This window comes from Genypterus blacodes, unplaced genomic scaffold, assembly GCF_046128005.1.
Source record: "Genypterus blacodes isolate CSIRO-AG114 ecotype Tasmania unplaced genomic scaffold, CSIRO-AGI_Gbla_v1 ptg000021l_1, whole genome shotgun sequence".
Classification (NCBI taxonomy): Eukaryota; Metazoa; Chordata; class Actinopteri; order Ophidiiformes; family Ophidiidae; genus Genypterus; species Genypterus blacodes.
In genome coordinates, this window is record NW_027466834.1 from 2,788,505 (window position 1) to 2,816,118 (window position 27,614).

General features: G+C 40.2%; 1 protein-coding gene across 1 annotated transcript; it reads left to right on the top strand.

Annotated features, from left to right (window-relative positions):
- Positions 1–518: 518 nt before the first annotated feature.
- cpne2 (copine II) lies at positions 519–27,011 on the top strand. Its single transcript, XM_076142286.1, has 15 exons — positions 519–692; positions 4,398–4,577; positions 5,370–5,444; positions 5,695–5,766; positions 6,781–6,864; positions 6,978–7,067; positions 7,465–7,563; positions 8,929–9,015; positions 9,363–9,422; positions 17,708–17,841; positions 18,422–18,476; positions 18,935–18,986; positions 20,581–20,714; positions 26,570–26,806; positions 26,904–27,011. The coding sequence occupies exons 1-15, from the start codon at positions 519–521 to the stop codon at positions 27,009–27,011; spliced, it is 1,641 nt and encodes a 546-aa protein (XP_075998401.1).
- Positions 27,012–27,614: the final 603 nt, after the last annotated feature.

A 27,614-nucleotide genomic window follows, 5' to 3' on the forward strand; every position in this document is an offset into this window, starting at 1 on the left:
GTCCGACAGGCTCCCAAATGGTGGAGTGCCCTTTGATCCTTGGATTGGGAATCAGGTAACTCTCCCCCACTTATGTTCATTAACAGGTTTTGCTAGACCCCCAATCGTGACGTGCTATCAGCCCCTTGATCCATTGAAACAAAACCACGGACTGCCGGAGCCAAAACCTTGGTTGTGAATGCAAACCTTAAATTGACCCTACAATCCTTATTGTATATTGCTGGCATATTTATTTCCCCCTTACAATGGGGACATGGGAAGATGGGAACATATGACTGTGTTTGAGCCAACTGGGATATGAGTGAGATCCTCACAAGTGCTGTATCAAAATAAAGAAACTTAAGCAGTACAAGCAGACTGTAACTAGACATCGATCCAGTGCCAGTTGTTGTTTGCACACATACGGTCTTGTTCTTGTTTGAAATTCTTGCTCCTTGTGCCATAGAGACGGGCCTTAAAGCTAAATGGATTTCATTTTGTTTTCTGCTGTTCAGGGTGCGTAGTTCTGACCTCAGGTCATGGCCTACACTCTGAGCTCGGCCACTGAAGGCGAAACGCGTGTTGGACCTCAGCACTTCGTCACTCGGGTGGAGCTGTCTGTCACTGCAGCCAACCTCCTGGATCGAGATGTGGCCTCCAAGTCGGACCCCTTCTGTGTTCTGTTCAATGAAGTGGAAGGAAACTGGGTGGAGGTAAGGATGGAGGGATGATGGGGTAGAGCAGGGGTGTCAAACTCGTTTTAGTTCTGGGCCAGATTCAGCCCAAGTTAAACTCAAGTGGGCCGGATTAGTAAAATCATAGCATAATAACCTATAAATGGACGACTCCATGTTTTCCCTTTGTTATAGTGTTTAGAGGTACAAGTTCATATTGCAAATGTTTACTTTTATTGAACTATCTCTTTACAACATACAGAATAAAATGAGCAACCTGGAATTTCTTGACTAAAACAAGGGCAATTTCAACAATAAACAATAATAACAATAAGGTATATATAAAACAACTTGTCAAGATCTAGAAATTATTTTAAATGTACAAACATTTCCACATCTGTGTAGTCATGTGAACTGAACTGACTCACGTGGATAACTTCAAAAAAGTATTGGAGGAACAGAGAGTTTAACTCTGTCTGGACAGTTACAATTTGCTTTCACTGACAACAATACAGGAGATAAATGATAATAATAAATAATAATGTGCTTGCTATATGGAAAGAAATGAAAGAGAAATTATAATAAATAAGAGAATTAAAAGGCAAAATGTTCAAAGATATTTCCAGAACAAACACGCAGCATTTACTGCAGGTCTCAAAATCGACATTGTTGTGGGAACAATAGTTTATGGACAATGTATGCTTAAAAGTGGCATAGACGTTTATTTTGCTCTCGCGGGCCACATAAAATGACATGGCGGGCCAGATAGATAGATAGAGTTTGAGACACCTGTGGGGTAGAGAGAGAGAGATGAGGAAGGTACCTCAGTAAAGCAAATGCAAAATGGAGAGAAATGAATTGAGGATAAAATGGAAGATTGAGAAGAACGGGCTGAACAGAGAGGTAATAGATCCGTCTCTAGATTGTAGTCAAGTCCATTTCTTGGGCCTCTCCTTGCCATTTCCTCCAGGCCGGTGGTGAGAAGGGGATGAAGAGGAGCAAGAAAGAGGCTTCAAGGGAGGAGGAAGATTTGGATAAATGTTTGTAGTGCTGTCAATAAACTGCATGTCCACCGTGCAGGCTCTTCAAAAAAACGTAAAAGCAAAAGCACTAGAGGTTTTTATTTCTCTGTTGGTCTACATTACAAATATTTTATACAGAGTCCAACCAGAGTCATATTCATTGTGCTATGACGACACTGTTGCATATAAAAAAACAAATAGGCGTCACAAGGTGTCACATTAACATCACCCACAAATACAGAAGCTTGGTATGTAATGCATGTATTTCTTGACATAGGAGTGTCCCTGCATCAGTTGATGCGTGATCACTCTTTGCACTTTGCTGTCTGTTTCCTGTTTGGGGGGTCTTCTGCAAAGAAAGACATAGTAATGCAAAAGAAGAGCCCAAGCATGCAGTTAAAAAGTCTAAAAGAAGATGGTGCTTAAGTTTTGGTCCAGCTCTTCTGTGTGTGTAGGCTGGTGCCTCTAGCTAAAAGCTGGTCAGCAGGGCACGCTGGCTAGCTGTGTGTGTGTGTGTGTGTGTGTGTGTGTGTGTGTGTGTGTGTGTGTGTGTGTGTGTGTGTGCGTAGGCGAGTGCCTCGGGTTGTAGCTAGCTGTCGGTCAGCAGGGCATGTGGCTCCTATGCGAAATTGCTATGGCAACGGTAAGGGAAACAAAAGCTGAGTGTTCCTGGAGCGAGGCAACGATGGAGGAGGCGAAATGAGGCCTGAACCTTTTCTCTGATTTTATCCAGATGTAGTTTTTTCCTCTCACACTTCGATACTTGGCTTTCGCTCATCCACCTGTTATCTTTTTCACTCTTTGTCTTTACATTCTTGTTGCAATTCTTTCCCTGTGTTTTTCTCTCTCTGTCTCTTAGCTTTGTGTTATCTTTCCCTGTGAGATAGAAGTGTGAGAAAGCATCTGCGTCCATCAGGCGAGAGAGAGTGAAGAGAGAGAGAGAGAGAGAGAGAGGGTGAGAGTGGGGGAAGGTAAGAGTGTGAGAGGAAGAGTGAGAGTGAGACGGTGTCAGAGATGGAGAAGGATTATGACGACACAGTGAAAAAGACACAAGGAAAAGGTGGAGGGACAATGGGAGAGAGGAAGAGAGTGAAAGAATGACATAGACAGAATAAAGAGAGAGAGATAGAAGATCATGTAAAAGATAAAAGATGGGGAAGGATGCAGAATGAAACGGTGTGAATGAGACCAAATTGTACAGTATGCAATAACAGCATCCAGGGGTGCTGAAGAGGGTTGAACAAATGTGATAAGCCAGCAGGAACATGAACCTGCTTTCTTTACGCTTACGCTAATGTGGCACCCCAAAAATCTAAATCCTGCCACTCCATTTCACCTACAAAATAGGATTTTACCGATTGGCGCTATTTATCCAAGTAATCACACGCAGTCTAATTTATCCAAAGCCGGATGAAAAATATCAAATGTTTTCAGATCCCTTCTGTATTTTCCTGCCTTATGCAGACTTCAACTAGATTTCAACAGACGAAACATTCACGTTGTCAGAGCTCATTTTGTGATGGTGAACACTGTTACAGGTTTTACGGGTAACTCCTCTTCATCAGGGAAGCGTGGAGAAGGTGGCCCCTGTCCAAGCACAAGTATTATAGTCTGAAAGGATAAACTGCTGCTTCTTATTTCAAAATGATTACAATCCTTGCAATGTGAAGACGTCCTGATCTAGATCGGCTCCAACATTTAAAGGGTTTTTCTCTGGGCCCTAACCAAGTTTCCTCCACATTTTCACATTGGTTCATAACTTTGGTTGGTTGAGTAATTCTACAAACCACTAAAGTATTGTTTTACAGCTGTGTGTGGCCACCTGTTGTAATCTTAGAGGGCAATGCTTGTACGCAGATAACAAAAGAGGAGAGAATGGTGTTACAATATACAGTATGAAGAGATGACAATGACAAGAAACAAATAACTACTAACTGAAGTGAGGGAGCATTGATTTTGATCTGCAGTAAACATAGGGCTTCAACACAGTGAGCCCCATGGAGGCTTTGTTTGTGAAGTGAGTCATTTAGTGTTCTGTACTGTAAGCGGATGAGCAGTAGAGCAGATATAATAAAAATATTCCAGGATGTTGACATTTCATGGTAGTTGTCTCTGGAGTAGCAGTCCCATGGCCACTCTACATGACTTTTTTACCCTATCCTAATCACAGAGTTGTGACAGGGTAGACACACGCTGACCTTGTGTAATGGTGGCTAAACACACTTTACGGCATGTTCCAGGTGACTCAAACTGAAGAGCAACACACAGAATATGAATCACCAACCACCTGATTAAGAGCATCAAGAGCATCAACAGGATGTGCTCTCACATAGTGTATACTCACACACTGTTTGTCTGTCTGTGCACTGCCCAGACTATTTTGGGGGGGACCTGAAAATTCTTAATATCATACATCTCGGCCCATCTGGCATCAGAACAGAGTTTAGGATCTAATTGAATCTAATGTCTAATTCCTCAGCTCAGTTCAAAGTGGGTGACGTAAGTGTGACCGCTTCACACAGTTTTTAATGAACAGACCAACTAATGTATGGATTGACAGACACCACAGTTGTAAATGATGGAGATTTTTTAACAGCACCTGCATTAGATGTATGATTTTGTGCTTTTTCAGCGAAATTTTGAATGAACATGAATTGAATTTATGTTATTGTTATTGTTCTACTTTAAATGAGTTTCTCTCTCCTTGTCTCTTGTCTGTTAGCTTGGACGCACTGAGACAGCCGTGAACAACTTGAATCCAGTGTTTGGAGTAAAGTTTCAGGCGGACTACCACTTTGAAGAGATCCAGAAGCTTCGTTTTGCCATGTTCGACGAGGACAAGTGTGCCACACAGCTGTACGAGCATGACTTCCTGGGAGAATTCATTTGTACACTGGGAGTGGTATGGAAACTACTTCTCCCTGTCAGACAAAGTTTGCACTGCTTAGAAATTGATTGTGGTGGAGAAGATACATCAAAATATAAGGAGATGTGGAAAGAAAGATGATGCACGACACTTAACAAGAACAAACTACTACATGGAAACAAATGGACAAACTGCAACAATTAGGCTGAGGGGGGTTCTTATTTAGCCATTTTACTTTCTATCCGGGTATTGCAAAATGTTAGAGATGAATATCTTAAAGTATGTTACATGTTGCAGAACTGTGTTGGGAATATATGACGAAAGTTTCTTGATATATTGTCAGTTACTTGTGAATATCTTCATTGGACTGCATTCGGTAAGCCCAAACAATTTAAAAGGGTAACATTGACATTATATCTCAAAGTCCAAATTATATCATAAAGTCCATGCACATCATGAAAAAAGGACCATATACTCATAACGATGGAGAACAATGCTGTTCTGTGAAGGGGTATCATGCAGGATAACTGCTATGTGTACTTTGGCTTAGCATACAGTTGATTGGATTTGGTCCATTTATTCATTCATTCATTTTGTTTACACATTTGTAGATGTTTTCTGGGCCTAAAGTATCTCAGCAGGGTTTGATGCCCTGGACCCTGGACAAGGTGCCAGTCCGTCACTAGGCTGGGATTTGTCGATAACAAAAAAACTCTAGTTTAATCATTCACTTGGCTAGATTTGAGTAAGACTGAGATACAAATGGGATGTTATTTTTTCTGATCATTCCTGATTTGTGTCCTCCATGTGTTTTTGATCTCCCTCTAGATTGTGTCTAATAAGAAACTTCACAGGCCGTTGATCTTAGCCAATGGCAAGCCAGCTGGCAAGGGGTTCATTACGGTGAGAATAACTACTCTCTGTTTGTCTGTCTTTCTTCCTATAGCGCACTGTATTGTTGTTTACCGGAGTTGTTTTAGGGGAGGTGCTCTTTTCAGTGTCATGGTTGTTAAGGTTGTTGACGATGACGATAATGATAGGGATGTTATTGAGGTTTCGACCGTCGATGTTGTTTCTGCTGATGTTGTTGCCGATGAGATTGTTGTCGGTATTTTTGTTGTGGCTCATGTTGTTGCTGTAACTCTTATTTTAGATAACAGCTCAGGAGCTGTCTGACAACAGAATCATCTCTCTGACCCTGAGTGGGCGCAAACTGGATAAGAAGGTAGGTGGATAGACCTCAACCACACACACAAACACAGACTGGATATGAGTGCAAACACATATGCACACACAACCACTCAATGCAAACATCATTAGCATGACACATGTTACTATATAAAACTTGAGCAAATGGACGCAGACAACATTTGCGATGAATGATTCCCATATTCGTAACCTTTAGCATCTGTTAATATTCATGACAGTTTTCAGTTTCAGTTCCCAAAATTGTAACTTTAATAAAATCAGTCCTTGACGTGGCAGAGAATGGATTCAACAACATTCAAAACAAACAAGGCTAATAAAAGGGATTTAAATAACAAGGGAATTCAATAACAAGGGAATTCAATAGGTAAGCTTGAGTGTGTGTGTGTGTGTGTGTGTGTGTGTGTGTGTGTGTGTGTGTGTGTGTGTGTGTGTGTGTGTTCGTGCGTGTACATGTGTGTAAGTGGGTGTGCATGTGGAGGGAGTGGCTGATGTGCTGACACAACCCACGAGGTAGAGTCCTGAATTGCAAGAGGGTTAAACCCTGCATGCACATCGAACTTAAAATTCTTCGGTCTTGGTGGGAAGGCCTGAAGGAGTAGGAGGTTTGTTGCTGTGATGTGGAAAAAAAGGAGGAAACAAGTCGCTTCTTGATCCACAATTTGAGTCACAGTCAGACAAAAAGAGAAAAACAACAGATGGACAGGTCTAGGAGGTTCTGTGTTCACTGGGCCAAGGCCTTTGTCTTTCACCCAGGAGAAGAGTGTGTATCTCCTGATTGTAGCTTAGAATCCGTCAGAGAGAGTGAATTCAAGTTTTTTTTTTTTTTATTGAACAAAGGGACCACATCGTCTGCAGGCTTCAGGCCTGGTCAGGCCCTGATCTTCTCTTCAGGCCCAAAATCAGTTTGCATTTTAGCATCTCTACACCAGACAAATCTATGTACATCACATTAGAGAACAATGAACATCTTCTAACATACTTCTACCCTCCAATACCAATTACCAATTTTCATCCCTGTCTAATCCTTCAGGACTTCTTTGGGAAGTCAGATCCCTATCTGGAGTTTCACAAACAGGGAGAAGACAGCAAATGGATGCTGGTGCACAGGACAGAGGTGAGCCATGGGTGGAGTTGAAACGATTTAAAGATGAGATCTATATACTGTGAATCATGCTGTTTATCAATTGGTGTGTGTGTGTGTGTGTGTTTGTGTCTGTGTTACATCAGGTCATAAAGAACACTCTAGACCCAGCGTGGAAATCTTTTACAGTGCCTCTCATTTCCCTTTGCAATGGAGATGTGGACAGAAACATTAAGGTTGGTGTTTAGATGTTGAGTTAATTGTTTACAAAGGTATAACAACAATGCAGTGAAGTTGTTCTTTATTATTTTGTTATCATTGTGTGTATGTGTGGGGGGGGATAAGTGCCGCCTCAGGTAAATGAATCTCCTGCAGCGATACTTCTTCGTCTCGCTGCAGGAGAATGAGCGTCCAGAGCGTGCCCTCCCCCTCAGACTGATCAGCCCTCCCGTATTGTTTTAATATCGTCCCCCCCCCTCCCACGTTACACCGATCAGCTGTCCCGTATTGTTTTACATCGTATCTCCCTCCTCCTCCCCTGATGCCAAAAGGAAGCTTGAGACGCTGACCACTGCGTTGTAAAGATGACAGTATGATATGATGGTTGTAATAGTATGTTTTGCACAATGACAGGTCTTGTGTTATGACTATGATAATGATGGAGGCCACGACTTCATAGGAGAGTTTCAGACCACAGTCACCAAGATGAGTGAAGCCCAGAACGCAGTCGAGGTTTGTAATATTTTTATAGTAATATTATTCGACAGACAGCATGTAAAGGATATGAGTGATAGCGATGGATGTCAGGACCTGGAATATAAACAATGACAGCATCTAATTTGTGATACTTCACCTAATGTGCTGTATGCATCTGCTTTCAACAGAGACTGTGTAACGATACAGAAACATTTTACTCTGAAAACTATTAGCATTAGAATAAGCATGTATTTGAATTTTCAACAAGTTGACAGTAAAGTCAATGTTTTAGAAGTGAATTGGGCACAACTCTGCTCCACACTAGCTAATTTGCAGTTTAAATGCATTTAGTTGCATCTGACAATGAAACTTTGCATTTGCATTGCTTTATTTTCCATTCATGGTGGCCACCAAGAAATAATGTACTATTAGGTTTGAGTTCGTAATGAATAAATACTGGTTAGACGTGTTCTGCGTATGTTTTTTGTGTTTGGGCTGCTAAAGGTATATAGATGAGATGATACAGGAATCAGAACACCATTCATTCATTAGTGTATGTGTGTACTTCTGTGTGTGTTCGTGCCTATTTGCACACTTATTCACCTGTGCATCAGTGCATCGTGCGTCATAGCAGGAACATGCCTAGCCCTCCTCTTCCACTCACTGGGCGGGGGGGGGGGAAGAGAGAGTGTGAGCTACAGGATGAGAAAGGGGCTTTTGAGATTTAAAACAGCCTTTAGCTCAAACCTGGTAACAGCTGATGAGGCATTTGGTACCTGTCATTTGAATCGCCAACAGGCAAGTGAGTCAAGGTGTGTGACGGATAGAGAGAGAGAGAGAGAGAGAAATCAGTGTCTTTTCAATCAAATACATACATAATACATTTGTAAACCAACCAACCAGGAGCTCATGACAAACAATTTCATTAAAAGTAATGTTGTGTTCTCTACAGAGTTACAAGGTAACCGGCCAAAGAGGTGGTTGTAATGCATTGAGCATTGACTAAGGTTAGAATGCATAGAGCTCAGACTTAACTCAAGTTGGCCATTAGAAACACCAGTATGATCATACATGGAAATGAATGGTAAATCTGAAATTCTGATCCAACAGTAGAGCTTTGATACAAGGTGGTTATTAGAAGTCATTTGAATCAGATGTTGAACTCAAAAAGATCAACTTCAGACTGTGTTTATTTCTTCCCATCTCATCCCGTCTCTCCTCTCTAAACATGTTGTCATTTCTACTTGCTTACATCTGTCATGTTGTTGCACAGTGTTCTGTTTCTGGTCTTACTCCCATCTTTTTCTCTCCCAAAATGTCATTTTGAATGTCTGTGTCCTGTCCCTTTGATTTGTTGTTGTTTGTTCTTTTTGCCTTCATTTATCCACTTCCTGTCTACAGGTGGAGTTTGAGTGCATCAACCCCAAGAAACAGAAGAAGAAGAAGAATTATAAGAACTCTGGGATCATTATTGTGAAGTCATGTAAGGTGAGGATGGAGGGATACCACTTAGAAGTTACAGAAACATAAAATGGTGAAATCACACCGAGTCTTTCTACTGATGTCATTATTTAGGCCAACTAATCAATGATTATGCTTAACTTAACAAATCCACATGCTCTTTGCACTTATTCAGCCTCATAATTTGCTGTCAACAGATAGCAGCTCCAACGAGATAATAATAATTGTTTCATCAAGGAGGTGAACAATAAACACGAGTGTGGATGATTTAGTTACATGCCATTTAAAAATAATTTAATCATTGAATACTTTGCTGCTTGCTTATCTTGTCTTTATTGCCTTTGCTTATGTGCTTATGACTCTTGTGTCTCTAGATAACAAGGGACTATACCTTCCTGGACTATATCCTGGGAGGATGCCAACTCATGTTTACAGTGAGTGCTGTATTCACATTCCTTTTTACGTCCCTGCAAAGATGTGATAATGAGATACATGTTTCCATGTGCTTTGCTCTGAAAAACAGTAACATTTCTATTTTCAGCTCCCAGGATGACAGTTGGATCATGATCATTATCATACTGAATTGTGGAGGAGGGGAAACTGTGAGACAGAAAGTGAAATCAAATGAAAGATAAATGATTTTTTTTTTGGCATTTTGGTGCAAAATAAGTTAAGCACATAAACTTTGACAAATAGTGTATGCTCCTGTGGGTTTAGTTTGTATTGTATTTTGGATATTTCAAAAAGAGGTCAGCACATTGAACCTTATAATACAAAGGTCACAAGAAAGCCAGAAAAATAAAAAGAGATGTAGACGTGGGGGAGGGAATATGGGTAGAGATGGGTATTTTAGAAAAGAAAGGAAATGAGAGAGAGAATCATTGTTTATTTTTGTCTCTTGATAGGACAAACTCTTGTGTAACCCTGGTGATGTCACACCTTTGTTTGTAACTGAGCGAGTGAGAGAATTCTGTTTTGTTATAATCACGCTCACACAGAAACACACACAGCAGTTGTATTATTGACCAGAGCTTTAATACAAATGTCACTCAGATGAAAATCATTCAGTCCCTCCCTCTCACTGTTCTCCAAGACCAGACCAGGACCATGCCGGTGGCTTTGTATGTCTCTTTACGTTTCCCGTTAAGAAAATTGCATCTAATTCAAGGGTGTCAAACAATTTGGCGGTAATATACTAAATCCAGTCGTAGCTTGGCCTTATTTATTATTATTTTAGGATTAAGTTGCAAAACAAAAACCTAATCAGTAGTGTTTGTGTACCTAAAAGAGTAATTATATTTGGCCCGCGAGATAATATCAAATGTCTTTTAGAGCGCCGCCGGTACATAGCGCATGCACCGCTAATACTACACATCCCAGAATGCTCTGCAAGTGCGTTCTGTATGACATCATGAGCGATGTGCTCAACCTGCAGCTTCAGGGTCGGGGCCATTGCATCACAGACATGTACGCTGCGGCGAGGGCTTTTCAAACCCAGTTGTGCCTGTGGGAGACTCGGATGCTGCAAGGAAACTTAGGCCATTTCCTGTGCTGCCAAACCATGAAAGAGATCTCTACGTCCGTGTTTACCCAGCAATTTGTCGACTTTGAAGCTCAGAAATGTAAGTTTGGACTGCTTAGTAATGAGTTTGCAGTTGACGTGGAACGCGCACCAACCAACCTCCAAATTGAGCTGATTGAACTCACGCTCAAAGTCAAAGTATGTTTCATCGTTTCATACACAACACATTTCCCCAACTCCGTCCCCAAGCTGCTCAAATGCTCTCTATGTGAGGCAGCACATATCTATGTGCATCAGAATCAATCCGAGTGAAGCAAACTGAGCCTTTCTTTATGCACTTATGTCTTACTACTCCAAGGCATGGACTGTGAACAGTTGAATTGTTGGATTTTCATTGAAGGAATTTTTTTTATTTTGGTTGTTTTGTTGTTCTGTGAAAAAAAGGTTCCCTTTGAATTAACTTGAAAGGTTACAGATAGAGAGAGGCAAAAAAAGTATTTTCTTTTATTTATTTAAATAAAAATAAGAAACAAATGCCACTGATGTATCTCTTATTTGAACATCCATTTCTCATGTGTTTAAGATAAGAGATATCATAAGATAATCCTTTATTCGTCCCACAACGGGGAAATCCACATGTTACAGCAGCAAAGTGGATAGTGCAAAGCAATAAAGGGCATTATGGGCTGTGCTTGTTCCAAACTTAATGTTTAAGCTAAACTTAAGTATGTTTCCATGTGAAAAAGTTGATCATCATATATCTGGAGAGAAGGGAAAACATACACAATTGTAGTCTTGTGTATGTTTTGGCCCGCGACTTAGTCCCAGTTTTTTATTTTGGCCCACTGTGTATTTGAGTTTGACACCCCTGATCTAATTTATATCATTGACAATGTTTTTTTCCCAATGTGATGGCTCCTGCCATTCTGTCCACAAGTTTTGCTTCAGATTTCCTGCTGCCTTGCTGGATCTATAAGGACCATCGCATTCCATCCAGTTGCAATTCAGCCTTGTCTTTCTCTGTCCTCCATATATTGTCCTGTATTTGGTATTGTGCAATATGCCCATGATACTCTTTACATTCATCCACTCCTTGGAAATATTAATATTCACATATTAATATTTATTCTACATTTTTGTGGTATTATGTTGGGGATAGACTTGTTATTTTCTTTCTTCAACTACTGCTTAAGCTGAGGAAATGTGCCTTTTGTTGTGTGTCCTCTTTCTAGTGTGCACCAGTACATTTGACTGGACAGTCTACTGCTCATTAAAGATACTGATACCTTCTCCCCTTTGGGATTCATCAAAACTCTGTTCTTTGTTCTGGCAGAATAGATTAGAGAAGCTGTCTCAAGAACACATCTGTGTTTAAAGGAAGGGTTGCTGGTTTGTCAAATGTAGGCAGCCTAGTTAGTTCTTCGCAGGCTCTCCTGTTTTATTGTTTATTGTTTGGTTTAGTATCTTACCTTTTCATGTCCCAGTGATGTGATCTGTTTATGTTCTGGTGGGACTAATTTCTTTTTATCATGACCAAAATGAGAATTTCATCCACACAAATGAACAGGTGGATCTTTTACTGAAGATCCATTGATAAATTCCTCAGCAGATAGCAAACTAGGAAACAGGAAAAAGAGACTGATGGGAGGGGATGTTTAACAAAATGTGTCTAATATTCAATAAATGAACAAATGAACTTGTGCCCAGCTGCATAGTGTTGTACAGCTATGGTCATGTTTATGCAACTTTCATTAAAATAACACTGCCAAAATCACTACTTTGAAATGTTACAGCCGTCCATAAATCTGTCTCACATGTAGCGACGACTTGTACCGTGCTTGTTTTCTGGTAACTTGCCTGCAATGTGTGATTGTGTGTTTTCCCAGAGATGCTGTAGTGTTGCTATACAGAGATGCTGTGTGGAGGTGCATGTCATATGGGGGCAGATAGCTGCTAGATCCACTGTGAAATTCAGGACATTGTTAAGAAGCGGAGTGCACACACACACAACACACAATCACAGTGACACAGCACTCTCAGTGTCAGCCCATTATTTTCAACTAATCCTTGGAAATGAAGTTTAAAAAACAATTTGCAAATCTCACCCTTGTGTTGCTATAGTGACACTTGGTGCTGCAGATGACAATGTTTACACCATGCTGAATGAGTGAGGGAGAGAAAGAAAGAGTGAAAGAAAGATTTGTTGCAAGTGGTAGAGTGGTAAACATTTTTCTGCATTTAGTGAAGAGGATGGTTTTTGTCTTTACATTGTACTCTCATCAGATGTCTGATTTTCTTATGCTTTTTACATAAAAGAAGTCCAGTCACACGTCACCCGCTGTTTAATTGGATGAGTCACAAAATGAAGAAAATGAATTTGTAAAGCCTGGTCTTTTTCAAGAGCCATGATAAAAAATAGTGACAGATTGTTTTACACCAAAAGTTCTTTTTTGGTATTTTGAGGTTTAGTGTCCATTTTTGTGCAATTGAGCCTTTCCTCGGTATAGTGTGTTGAAATGGAAATTTCACTTTTTTGGAAGAAGAAGAATTTTAGTGGAATTGGAACCATTGTCTTGTACTAGTTGTATGAATCGAACAAATTTAGGGTTGAATGGGAACTTTTAAATCCTTGCTGCTCAGAGTTACAAATATATGAATTCAACAGAGTAGCATAAATTCACACCATTCAACTGGCTGCTTGCACATTGACTACTGGTTATGTTTCATATCCCATATCGGCATTCTTTACACACACATAGGTACATATTTGGCCAAAGAAGAACGTTAAATTGATAGCGGCTCAGAGAGAGCGCATTTCCTCTGCTGCACCCTCCGTGTGTTCTTAATTTGCAATCACTATTCCATAATTTATTCTCATTCAATACAAATGAAAGTATATACAGTCCTCAACTAAAAGAACAAAACTTTTTTAGCTACCCACAATGCCATTTGTCTGTAATGCCTGAAGAAGAACAATAGCAGAACAAGCCTGTGTGCCCACACACGCAGTTTTTGTTCACAATGCATTGTTAATGCAGATATTTACACCTCCCCTCCTGCTTTTGCACTGATGTGGACATACGTGAAATACCTGACCTAGACCAGTGGTGTCTAACTCATTTTAGTTCAGGGCCTACATACAGCCTAATTAGATGACAAGTGGGCTCGACCTGTAAAATTATAGCATAATTACCTAATTTTACACCCCTAACAAGTCGGTTTCCCCCCCCCCGGGAGAAAAAGTGTGTACAAACATAACATTGGTGACATACAGAGAGATCAATTGCACTTGCTGAAATTGGAATATTGGAAAATAAACAAATTCAGCGATATTGATTATAAAAATCATTGGAATGATTGGAATGATGAATTTCTATCACAGATCAGTGGACAAATATTTATTTATTTATTTTAAAGCGTTATTTGTTTTGTACTTTTCATGATGACACAAGGGTGGCACTGCCGTCCCTGCGTCCCCTGACCCAACGTCACTGGCACATAGCCCGCTACTAGAGAAAGATTGATTATATTTAGTATGGAAATTCTAATTGAGGGAAAAACTTGCTTGAGCAGCCCAGTTGGAATTGGGTCGATAATTGAGTTAGTTCAATAAGGAGAGAAACTATTGAATCATTGAAATCATTTTATCGCCAAAGAAGCTCATGAAATCATTGCAACTAATATCTATGGGGATACAAGGGTCAATGGAGTTATGGTTCTTAGTCAGCCTGGCTTAAGTGCTGAAAAGCAACCGTGGGCAGTTTTTGTTCACAATGCATTGTTAATGCAGATACTTACACTCTCTCCTGCTTATAAACTCATTTGCATACATATGTAAGAGAGCACGAATATCCTTTTCACGCTCTGTCATCTGTTTTCAGATTCACAGACTCTGAGTTTACAGGCAAAACATGTTATCTCTTTTGCTCACACATACATATTGTACATACACACAGAAATGCATCTATTCTCTGAATAAGACCCACACACACACAGACACAGACACAGACACACACAAAAATCACACATGAACTTTTTCATGCTTCCACACAGTGAGACATTCGCACATGTTTCACATTGTTGCTGAACCACAAATGACATCACATGCCCCTCCAATTATCCACACATTATATACACTACAGTGGGATGCAGAAAGAAGCACACAAATATGCAAACACAGCTGTAGAGAAGCACACGTGCAGAACGAGCTCCTTTACGGTGTTCAGTCAGATTTAGGATGACTCTAATCCTAATCTCCAGGAAGTGGGAGCTGAGGGAGAGAGCAGCAGTTCTATGTTACACCTTCCAGCACTAAACATAGCCTGTTCGTACCAATGTACTCATCCGTACTCATTTCTGCAGATGGTACTTATATAGAGAAAAGTAGAGAAGATTCTGGGTGTTTAATGACACTAGAAATGCTATTCCCATTGCACCACCTTTGTCAATGGCTTTCATCAGTATCACAGAAACAGAAACCAGCCAACAAAATGAATTAGCGGGAAAATAAATAAGCGGAGACTTCCCCCACCCCCTGTTGCTCTGGTCCTGATGGCTTCTATGTGCTTGTGTGTAAGTGTTTGGCTGTGAAAGATGTTTTGCTGTTCCTAGGCAACATGTAATCTGCTGTCAGCCGCTTGTGTTCTTGTGAGCTGCACCCAGTAACCATCATCACAGGCTATTTTCAGGCGATCACAGTTGTAACCAGAATATGTATATATTCATATATATATACATATAGCATATAGGATAGCAGAGAAAATCCTGTGGAAACATTTTTCTGAAATAAGATGAAAAAGAAGCACACATAGACAATGCTCCAATACCATTGGGATCATTGAGAGAAAATCAAAAAGTGTCACATATGTATGTAGTCGTCACTGCGTAGTTGTTGTCTTAGTTATGATACGTTGGTTTTAAATAGCACTGTCGTCAGTTTGTGTCTTTACTTATAACGTGGCAGTTTTAGAATCTCACTTATTCTATTGACAAACCTTTTGCATTGGTGCTGTGAAATATAATGGGATGCTGCCCTGCTGCCTTCTGTTCATTTGTATTCCAACTACTACACACTTGCTGGTTGAAACTGCATGTTTGTCATGTTGTGTTTGCTTTACTCGTGTGCTAGCAATTACTAATAGCTTGCGGCGAGGAATAAGTTGGAAGCAGAATGGTGTCATCTCCCACTGTCATCATATTCACAGTCATCAAACTGATAATGTCTGTCACTGTCTGGAGGAAAACTATCAAAATGATTTTGCTTAATTCCATTGACTGTCAGTCTTGGGAAAACATGTTTTCAACACTGAGGTCAAATGAATGCAGAAATATTAAAACCATTCCTTCCTTGCAGTGTCTACCGATGTATCTGCCCACGCGCAATGTAAACATTTGAAAATCTAACTTTTCTAAAGCCTTCAATAGCTGTAGCTCAACCTAAGCTAGACTAAGCCGGGTCGCAATGTGTGCCAGATGAAGTGGAGGATCATGGGACAGAGTTGCTTTCAGAATATTGGAACCTTTTCTATCAGGGGAGCCTGAGCTGGTGGAGGAGGTGGAGCGGTAACACTGTACAATCGATCATCTTCTAAGGAATGAGGAACACTCTCCCTACTGCTGTATGTGCCATACAGCAGTTTGAAGGCATGAATGTATAACTTAAGAGAACTGGTTACAGCATTTCTATGGAAGCAGCTGAGCTTGACGTATTGGTCATACTGGAAGACTTGAGATGGTTTCCATGACCTCAAGTCCTGAGTGTGTGTGATGTTGGTAGCTTTCTGTGCTGGTTACAGTTTGAACACTATGCTCGAGTCTAGCCGCTACCAGAGCTCGTACCGAATGAACTCTTATTTTTTTCTTATTTTTCAAATCAACACATTACAGAGCTGCATAGCTGGTTTGGGTGAAATATTTAATCTCAAAATGACTTTGTGGTGCTTTAAAAAGGCTGCAAAACAGAGATTTTCTAATACCGATTTTGTAAACAAAGTCGCACTGTGAAGCAAACTCTTGTATGCTTCTTGCATTCATGCATCAGATGTGAGTGAATGCTCAACTAAAAGTAGTTCCAAACATACATTCTTTGCATCTGTCAAAATATTACCTTAATGCATTTAAGCTGTATGCAAAGAGAGGAGTCTGCAACAGCAAAATGTTATAAGTCTTTTGTATTTTGTTACACTCAATGTTCTGTCATGTCCCTGCTTCAATTGGGAAACTTACTTCCCCTTTAAACTATTAGGCTTGTAGTATTGTATTATAGTGTAGATCTTTTGTTTCATTTAAGGATTGACACATTTACGTGCACATATACAAAATACACCCAACAGCACCCTAATTCTGTCACCTTGCATCTCCCTGTCTGTCACTCCTGTTGCTTTTTATACTCCGTCCCTTCTCTCCCTCCAGTTTTGGTCTCATTTGCTCAGTTTTCCCTGTAATCACGCCACATCCATTACCTTTGCTCCCTCTCCCTCTCCCTGCCTCTTCATCCTCGCTGCACTCAGTCATCATCCCTGTTGCTGTACCGGAACATTATCATTTTAAAACCTTATTTGTGGGACCTGAAATGCTGAGAGAAAAGGAGAAAGAGAGAGTTTAAACATGGAGCCCATAGGATGGAGGCAGAATTGTGGGATCAGGTTCTTCTGCATATAAGCATCTATTCACGGCCTGAGGAAAATCGTGTCACTCTTAATCTCATATTATGGCTTTGTGTGTGTGTGTGTGTGTGTGTGTGTGTGTGTGTGTGTGTGTGTGTGTGTGTGTGTGTGAATGAGTGAGTGCGTGTGTGTGTTCATGTTTACAGTGGCATCACAGTGTCACCTACTCCCCTGGTCATCTCTTAAAAATAGACCTCTGTGTGTTCAGGCCAAATTCTCATCATATGAAAACCTTGTATCTCCATTGTTTCCTCAGTAGGCAAAAGAGAAAGTGAAATAGTGTTGTATTAAGAGCTAAAATATTGTTTAAACATTTGGACTGAACACAAACTTAATGATTCCTCTGTCTACCTGTTGTGGCTAACTGCTGCGCAGTCAGAACTAACAACAACAAATCTGGCTGGCTTGGATCATCAGGTCTCTGGAAGTGATTTTGTGTTGTTAAGTGGACAGATGAGGCAAATGCAAGTCTTGTGCCTGATTCAGGTCAATCACAGTTACAAATATATTTCCATTTTCTGTTTTCCCATAGGTTGGTATAGATTTCACAGCATCCAATGGGAACCCTCGCGAGCCCTCTTCCCTCCATTACATTAACCCCCTGGGCAGCAATGAGTATCTTACAGCCATTTTAGCTGTAGGACAAATCATACAGGACTATGACACGTAAGTATTAATAACCGCCATCTTGGTTGTTCTGTTTTTGTAAGATTGTCCGTTTCAGTCAGTAATTGGTGTAACCCATTGTTGGGGGCTGGTTTCCATATTTGATCTTAATAACAATTGATTTACAAGTCCGAGATAGATTTTTAGGGCTTATACCAATTGACCAGTTGGACACCCAAAGCTTGATACCATAACATGGACCTCAAGGGTTCTGACCTTAGTATCAGAAGGACAGAAGCATCTTAATCGAACAACTCAAACTCCTTCCAGCAATGTTGGTGAATCAAATCAATGGCATAACACTATTATTTTTGAGTGAAATTATCATGAATTATACTGTACATTAAAATGAACCTTAAAACCTGTGCATATCATATGATTGAGACAGAAATTAGTCTCATATGATTGGGTTTTTTTGTCAACCAGCTCTCTATGTATTTCTCTAAGAGCATCTTTGAATGTGTCTCTTTGTGACCAAGATAACAGGATTTCCTTTGCTCTCGAAATCCAGCTTGTTAAAATGTAATGCAAAAAATGGTTTAACTAACCATCCAATCTGTTGTCATGGTTTCCTCCTCAGCGACAAAATGTTTCCTGCTTTGGGATTTGGAGCCCAACTCCCACCAGACTGGAAGGTACACGCATGTGTTTGTGCGTGCGTGTACATGTGTGTGCGTGAGAGAGACACATAATACAAACGTGTGATGTGTATGTGTTTGTGTGAGAGAGAAATAGAGACAGGAGGCTGTCAAACTCACAGTTGAAGCGAGGCCGTATTATACATGCATTTTATATACAAACACACACACATATACACAAATAAAGACTGTAAGCATTATACATGCATATTCACGTGATTACGCAACTGTCAACCCATCTGTGTTGCCATGGCACTGAGCTGATGAAAAGGACAAAGAGAGGGCGACAGAGAGAAGAGAGCGACAGAGAGAGAGAGAGAGAGAGAGAGAGAGAGAGAGAGAGGGAGAGAGAGAGATTTAGAGCGGTAAAGAGATGTGGGAAAAGAAAAAAACAACACATTACCTCAACATCTACCATCATGAACGTTCAGCACTGAGTTTCTTTGTCTCTTTAGGTGTCACATGAATTTGCCATCAACTTTAACCCGACCAACCCTTTCTGTTCAGGTGAGTTGTTATAAACAGACCAGAGGGGTGCCTATCTTTCGAGAGAGAGAGAGAGAGAGAGAGCAGTCTTTCTCTCTTCATATTTGTTTCCCTCAACCCTCTCTCTTTTTGTCTCCCTCTTTTTTTTTCCATCACTGTCTGTCTCTTCTGTTTAACATTATAACTACATTTAGGGAGCAGAGTCTGTTTACCCATCCTGTGTGTATTAATAGCAGGAATTTTCTTTTAAGTTGGAGAACACAACATCCCCAACCACCATAAATCTACTGGTTCTCATTTGACTTTCCAGACCAAAATATGATGTGCAATCTTACAGCTGTTACAGATGTTATATCATGAAAACAATACTACTCTGTATCTGAGTACTTAGTATTGCATCAGCATATTAAATCCATTTCATAATTCAGAAAGAATAAAAGCAGCATGCTGGATTCCTATTTATCTTTTAATCAGGGCCTTTGGCTGTGGTAAACAATATACAAGATGTATCTGTATTTAGCATAGATGTATTCATAACAACAATCTCAAAGAATTGTGTAGGATGCAAATGACACAAACTACTTTAGTACAAACTGCTGAGAGTACAACAGTGAGACCTGGAATGATTGTGTAAGTCATGCTCTAGTCTGGAAGGGGCAGGAGGTTATGCTGAATAAATGCATTAACATTCATCCTGCCCCCCAAGCCCACCTCTGTATGTACCCAGTGCTCCATACAAATACAAATACAGCTTTATGTTATTAAATCATCAGCCTACACAAGTGCCCTCTCTCTGAACACATACACTGCTGCTCTATCCACTGAGAGAACTTCATCATCCTTCCTTCACAAAACTAGTACAGTGTGTGCACTTCAAAATGAAAGTTCAATACCCGTAATACATTAGTTGGAGGATTGTTGTAACAGTGTAACTGCTACTGCAACTATATTTAGGCAAATGGATCCCATCAGTGTGATGGATCAAAGAGCCGTGATTGCTCCCAAAGGCATTGCTGTGTAAAAGGCAATAATTTAACATTAAATCGGCTACATTTAGAGCTAGAAGCTCTGATGTGGACATGTTCTAGCCCATCGAATACCTATTTGTGCCACCTCAGCAAACCAAAACATATACCTCCTCACAAACCACCAAAAATCTAACTAAACAAAACAAAACTCACACACACACCCACAAACATAGGAGACCCTGCATGTCTCTACACAGACGCAAAAGGATACTCGACAAGTTGGGAAAGAGATGGCTTAATTTGTGGATCACTATCTATTCTAGACTGTAGAGGCACATAATATGTAGTAATGATAATCAGAGTAAAATGTATTATGTATTATTATATTATTATTTCTATTTTAAATTAAATTTGTCTCATATTATAATAGAGTTGTAGACCTTGTATGGTTCCTCTGAAGATGCACACACAGGATCATATCAGTAAGATGTGAATAAAGACAGTATGTGGACACTCAGTCACTCATCTGTCTTCCTTGTCCTGCATACTCAAATTTGAGCCTGTGTCGTCAGTTGGGAAATATAGTTTTTACACACACACTCTCTCCCCTTCTCTCTCTCTCTCTGTCTATCTGTCTTTATGGTTAGGTGTGGAGGGCATTGCCCAGGCTTACTCTGCCTGTCTCCCTCACATCCGTTTCTATGGCCCAACCAATTTTGCTCCCATCATCAACCATGTAGCACGTTTTGCAACTCAGGCTCTTCAACAAGAAAGAGCAGCGGTAAGTAGCAGCAAATCCTAAATATACAGGCAAAAGTGTATCTACCACATTAATGGATGCATTCCTTTAAGTGTGTACGTGTAATTGCAATGGCACTAAAAGGCAGATTAAGCTTGCAGTTCACTAGTTTGAAACAAATGCGACCCTTGAAATGGGGCAGACATGTGGGTCAGTCTTGTCTACTTGATATCAAACACCCATTTATTACCTATTTTCATTTAACTCCATATTAACATAACAGCTGAACAAACACAAATGAGCATTTGATATTCTGTAGTTTTTCTCTTCTTTTTTGAGTGTTTTGTTTTCGGTGTACCACAGAGCACCTTGCTGTGGTTGCCTTAATTGGTCGGAGCCAAATAGGAAAATGGAGGGTGAACTTTAATCGGCATACAGTATCCAATATGCAATATTAAGAAATGCATGCACACAGGCTGTCTATGGGTGAGTAGGAAAAATAGTATTATTCTTAAAACCCAAAAAATTAAGTCAAGGATCCACGGTTCTACAGTGCTAATCTGTCATGACACCTTGAGACTCCAAGCAAGACTCCTGGTCATTTCTGAATATTTGTGGTCATCATTCTTTCCTCTCCCCTAATTTGTTTCTTTGCATTTCCCTTCATTTCTTGTAATAAAATGTACACCGTCAGTTGTAAATTACCCGATAAAGAATCATTTCAAGGCTCAAATGCCACCTTGACTTGTTCTAGTTACCTTCCATTATCAATTCAGCATGCCGGTTCCGAGACAGTATAGCCCAATATCACATACCGCGTCTGCTGCATTGGCCTCTGCATTTCTGACTTCTCTTTTTGAAAGGACCGAGTGCAGAGTGTTGATTGCAGCATTCTCTGTCTCTATGCAATCATCAACCCTTTCCCACTGACCAAGGTGTGATCATTGTTGCCTTTTTTATCACCTAAAACGACATATCACACAACCCCCAAAGAACAGTGCAACAAACAAATGGAAGAAAAATGGAAGGAAAATATGCACACCATCACAAACGAGTTTGAATGCTCATTAGGACAGTTTGTACTCATAATTTATCAGCCAGCAGCAGTTTGTTAGCTGACAGTTTGTTTGCTGACAGATCAAGTAAACATGTGCATCTGCTGGATTGCTGACGATGAGGAGGGTGAGGGTCTTAAGTCTTCTAATCTTCCAGCTTACACCTCACTCTCACTCACTATTTCACTCTAGTTTGTCTCTTTCTCTTCCTTCCTTGGAACTTGGGAGTTTCCTAAGGTTTGCTATGACTCTCCCTTAATGTTCTCCCTCTGACTCCAAAATCCGGTACGGCTGACCTGTAAACTCCAGCAGCACGCCATATTTGTTGACGTCCTAATGTGAAACCTGAAGATATTACATTTTTTTCTCAGTGCCAATCCTAGCCCAGGTTGTTAGTTCTGCACTCACAGTGTACCAGCAAAACCACAGAAGGAAAGTATAATGTACATCCCAGTTGTGAACTAATGGATTACGCAAGTGTGGCAGTAACACATAAACCAAAATTAGAACGAGCCTGCAGCTCTGTCTCACACCCAAGAATCCTGACTATTTCTGCATCCCACGAAGTTGGACTTTTCACGATATTCGACTTTCTCATTTAGGCACAACATGCACCAAACGTCAGCAACCAGGAACAAAATAGTCCATTTAATTACATTTTCCTCATCCTTCTCTCTTTCTGTCTGTCTCTCTCACTCATAGTTTTAGACAGCTGATGTGGAAAATCAAGGTTCTGCTTGTGTATTGCTGAGCAGAAAATGACTGATGGGATTTTTGTATTTATTTTCATATTTCACAGGATGATGACGGTGAACTTTGTTGGCAAATTTCGCTTTATAATGTTTATAAACATGCAAGTAATCTCGCAGCTGTGATTCATGTCATACTGAGAGATTTGGTGTTTGTACACTCATCTGGAGAATATAGCCTCATGTTGGCTCCTCACACACACACACAATACATTTTTTCAGAATAGGTTTTTAAGGCTGGGCTACACAGAATCCTTAAAGTTAATAAAACACTGCTTAGCACATGTTCAACATGTATTACTTGCTACGTTTCCGATTAAATTCAAGTAAATATCTAGAATATTGCAAAAAGAAAATGCTAATTAGACCTTGTGTCTACCAGCCACAAACAAGCGTATTCAACTCTGAAACTGAAACACTGAAGTCACAATGTCAATACAAGGCCAGAGCTCCTCACTCTTTTCTTAAATATTATTTCTGCACATCACATACAGCACTTGCAAGAAGAAGAAAGAAACCCCAAAGATTAGTCGAAGCAGCCCTAAGTTCTTAAAATCACCCTGTCTGCATGACCTGTTTTATTTGGCAAATGTTTCAATCACAGTTTTATTGCATTCAATTTAATTGAACAAAAATGTTTCTACCTCAAGCGCTCTATTTGAAAAGTTTATTTGATTTTTGCCATTGCCAGCAGGCTTTTTTAATTTTTCGGTTCCATATGGATATGATAAAGCAGTGGAAGGAAAACTGATTTTTTTTTTTCATTGAAAGTGTTGCATTAGTTTTGAAGTATTTCAACATTTACTTGATCAAATGTCAATCAATTATTTATTTTCTGTGTCAGACCCTGTTGTCAGATAGTTTTGAATGAATTCTTTTCTGGGCCGTGACCCACCTTTCCACCAAGTTTGGCCAAAATTGGTTGATTGATTTTTTTTTTAAATAATCCTTCCTTCTTCCTTCCTGTCCATCCAACCAACCAACCAACAAATGACAAGCATCACCTCCTTCGTTTCTTTATTGCATACATTTGTGTTAAATGTGAGTTACTGTATAAAAATATATATATGACTATGCCAAAACCGGTTTTTCCAAGCTGTGGGTCCACACCAAATGTGATTTAGTCACATTCTAATGCAAGTGTGGCAGAGCAGAACAAACTGTGATCTGAATGTAACCCCACTCTATACTGTATTTGGTTTGAGTGCATCAACCTGGTAAAATAGGACACAAACTCTGACCAAGACATTGGCACAGATGAGTAGGTGTTGTTGTCTCTGTTGCCGTCAGTTTTTACCCGCAGGGCCTTGCAAATTGTGTCCCTTCTCATTACTTTGGCCTGAAATTTTTTTGCCGGTGTCGGTAGCATGTTCGTGCTCGGACAATTTTATCTATAAAATCTGGCACATTTCTATATGAGAAAACTGTTTCTGCTAATTACTAACCAACTGCCCCACTGTGCTCTGACATCACTGCAGATGAGCTTCAGGTCATGTTCTCACTAATGTCAGATCAAATCAAATTCAGTTAAAATAGCTCTTTCCTCTAATTACATTTATTATGGATGCTCTGTGCATGTTCACCGTCCGAACAGACAGCTTCTTTTTCTTTTTTCTTGGTTTTAATGATACAGGGCCATTACAAACCAATAAGTAGACATTATTATTTAGGATCTTTAATGTGATGTTGAACTGATGTCTTCTTGAGGGATAAAAAAAAGAATAGTGTTCCATTCCACCAGTAGACTTCCAGACTTGTACATTAAGCCAAGGTGCACTGACGCTGTTGTAGTAGATCCTAGTGGCCCTGTATAATCAGGTGCTGTCATTGGTTTTCAGATAGAAAAAGATAACTTCACAAGCACAACATATGATTTTATTCAGCAACATAAGAATTATTGTTGCCCTTTGTCATCAAGTAGCATTTCAGGACCATAATCAAATTGCTACTTTATACTCATGTAGTTTCCTGACAAACTCAGCCCAAGCAGCTGTTCCAGCTGGGCCATTCATCCTCATGCAAGTACAGTTGTGTCGCACTCTTGGTCATTTGTATGTAAAACTTGGAATGAATGATACTTATCCCACAGCCACTCTGTACAACATCCAGAGGCACATCTATTGCCTAAATCTGAACAGCGTGCACTAGCTGGGTATCATTATGCTCCCACAGTGCTTTTTGTCCTTAATTGTACCCTGTCACCCCGGGGAGAACACAAAGGATTCTACTGTTCTGTTATGTTTCAAGGTTCTTTTGTTACTGTAAGAAAATGATTGCAGCCCCTCTCTTTGTTTTTATCACAGTGAGTTCAAACTGGAGCAGAGCAGAGGAATGAGTAACAGACAAGTCGGTGTGACAGATATAACATACTGTGTGTGTGTGTGTGTGTGTACGTGTGTTTGTGTGTGTGTGTGTGCGCGTGTGTGTGTAGGTGGCCGTGTGTGTTTGGGGAAGGAATAGGTTTGTAGGCATAGACGGATGATAGGCTGCATAAATCGGCTGATGAAAGTGTGACCGTATGAACACATTTAATGTACTAACACACACACACACACATCCACAGGCTGTGTATGTGTGTGTGTGTGTCCTGCTGTGTGTGACCCTGTCTGTGTGATAATGATTCTCTAATGAGCGCTGCTGTTCCACATTAAAGAGACAAGCTTCAGAGCCCTCCGTGTGTGTGTGTGTGTGTGTGTGTGTGTGTGTGTGTGCGTGTGTGCGTGCGTGCGTGCGTGCGTGCAAGAGAGATTTCAACTAAACCAGTTGTCTAGTAGATCGACTGTATGGCTGCATGTTGCACACAAACCTGCACTCACCTGCTGTAACTACTGTCGTTAATGGAGTCGGATGAAGAATCGCCGTTCATCTAGTTGTATGTTCCTCTGTTCATGCTGATATTCATAGTGATATCAAGTCTATGTGTGTGTGTGTGTGTGGCTAATTGACAGGTGGGAAATTATGCCCTACTTTAGGCTTAATGTCGTACAAAACAACATTCCCAAAACATGCATCCTTGTTGAGTGTGTGTGTGCATTATTAACATTATATAATTTCTGTTTAATCTTTATGTCTGATTTGCTAAATGATGCATCATTACTGTTCAGTGTTTTATATTTAATGGCATCAGTCCACATTAAAGATGGGTTACATCGTGTTACACAGTAGTGGTTATGTTTTTGTGTAACCTCACTCTATTATACTGCCCAATTCTGAATGTCCTAGTTTTAAATGAGTGAGATCATAATATTTGATTTGTACCCAGACTGACCTCTCTGCTCTTTTCTGTCTCATTCAGGAATCATTCACTGCGAAAAAATTGCTATTTATTTGTATCACCATGGAATGTGTGCCTTTTGGAGCATCGCTGTGTTGTTAATCTCCCAATGATGATAATTTCAACACTTTTAAATGTGTTCAGTTTCACTATGTTTGTCTTTATAGTGGAGAGTAATCCCCCCCTTTGACTTGCTGAGAAATATATTGGACCTGGAATTGTACATCTACAGCCATAACTCACCTTCACATACAGGACTGTGTTGTAACATTCATAAATTGAAACAATATATAAATATATGTAAAGTATGTAAATATCTGTTAGTTATTAGTTCACCACATCCAGGATATAGCCTAATTCAATTTCCTGAATGCATAGCTCATTCAATAGCTGTCTCCACTTCTTCATCTCTGACTTTTTTTAAGTGAGCAGATGGTGTGCTTTATCATATGAATGAGGCTCAACCAGCTGTAATGCTGAGAAGCCAAATTCATTCTGTTTTCTCTTTTTCCAGCCCTCCATCTCCTTCTTGAATCATTTCCTCTCTCCTGATGCTCCCTGTTTGCCTCCATTACCCCCTTGTCTCCCCCTGTGTCCTAATACTCCTTTTCTATGTCACTCTCTGTCACGCTATTATTATTATTGATAGCATAATAAAAAATGATTTTCATGAATATATTTGAAAGGATTCACCTTTTACAACTGTGTGATCATGACTGATCAAACTCAGCATTGCTATAACCTCAACTAAAAGCTGCATGTTCTCTCAGTTTCATGTCTTTCCATCTCTTGTGTCCCTCTGTTTTTTCTTTCCTACAGCAGTACTTCACTCTCCTCATTATAACAGATGGAGTCATCAGCGATATGGATGAGACGCGCGACGCTATCGTGCAGGCATCTAAGCTCCCCATGTCTATCATCATCATCGGTGTGGGCAACGCAGACTTTGCGGCAATGGAGTTCTTAGACGGAGATGCGAGTGTTCTGAGGTCCAGCACTGGGGAGGAGGCAGTTCGCGACATTGTGCAGTTTGTTCCTTTCAGGGATTTCCACAATGTCAGTAACGGACAGAAAGAAATCAGACAGCATGTGAATATTGTACAATCAGACAACATGACAGATAACCCTCATCATCCTCTCTCTCTGTTCCCAGGCACCAAAGGAGACACTCGCTAAGTCCGTATTGGCCGAGCTGCCACAGCAGGTCACCCAATACTTCAAACAGAGGAATCTACCACCTAGCAACCCTGCACCAGAGTGAGACACCCTGGAGAACAGAGTCTGTAAAAATCCTCTCTTCTTGTTATGGCAAACAATCAGAATGAAAGTGTGTAAACCAAAAGTGAACAAAAAAATGTATTGTGGACAAAAAATATTGCGGTTAACACATCCCTGACATTATATTAACATTATATTATGTTTTCCCGTTTAAAGAATGCTTCGGTCACTTGCTAGTGTGATTCCATCAGAAACTGTGTTCTCTGCTTTTTGAGTATTTCTCCTTGCAGACATATTTAAAGATTTAAAAGTACATTTCCATGCAGGCGTCTTCAGCTGATTACATGATGATGCAGATGAGACACTGGAAACTCTATAGATTCTTGAGGATGTAGAATTCTTTCTTAATGCATGTGTATGTTTTTTGTGATACCATGAGATACATACGACTCTTTGGTGTAAAGTCATTCCTAAACTGAAGTCTAACAATGGTCGACACCCCCTGCTGTTGTGGTATGGATCCTTTTCACATAGTGGATTAGATGAAGGCTTATTGCTTTTGTGCTCAGGTGGTCATCGGTTGACTCACCGATCGATCCTGTGGGAACGGTGTGACAACTCATCACACAGCATTAACATATGAACT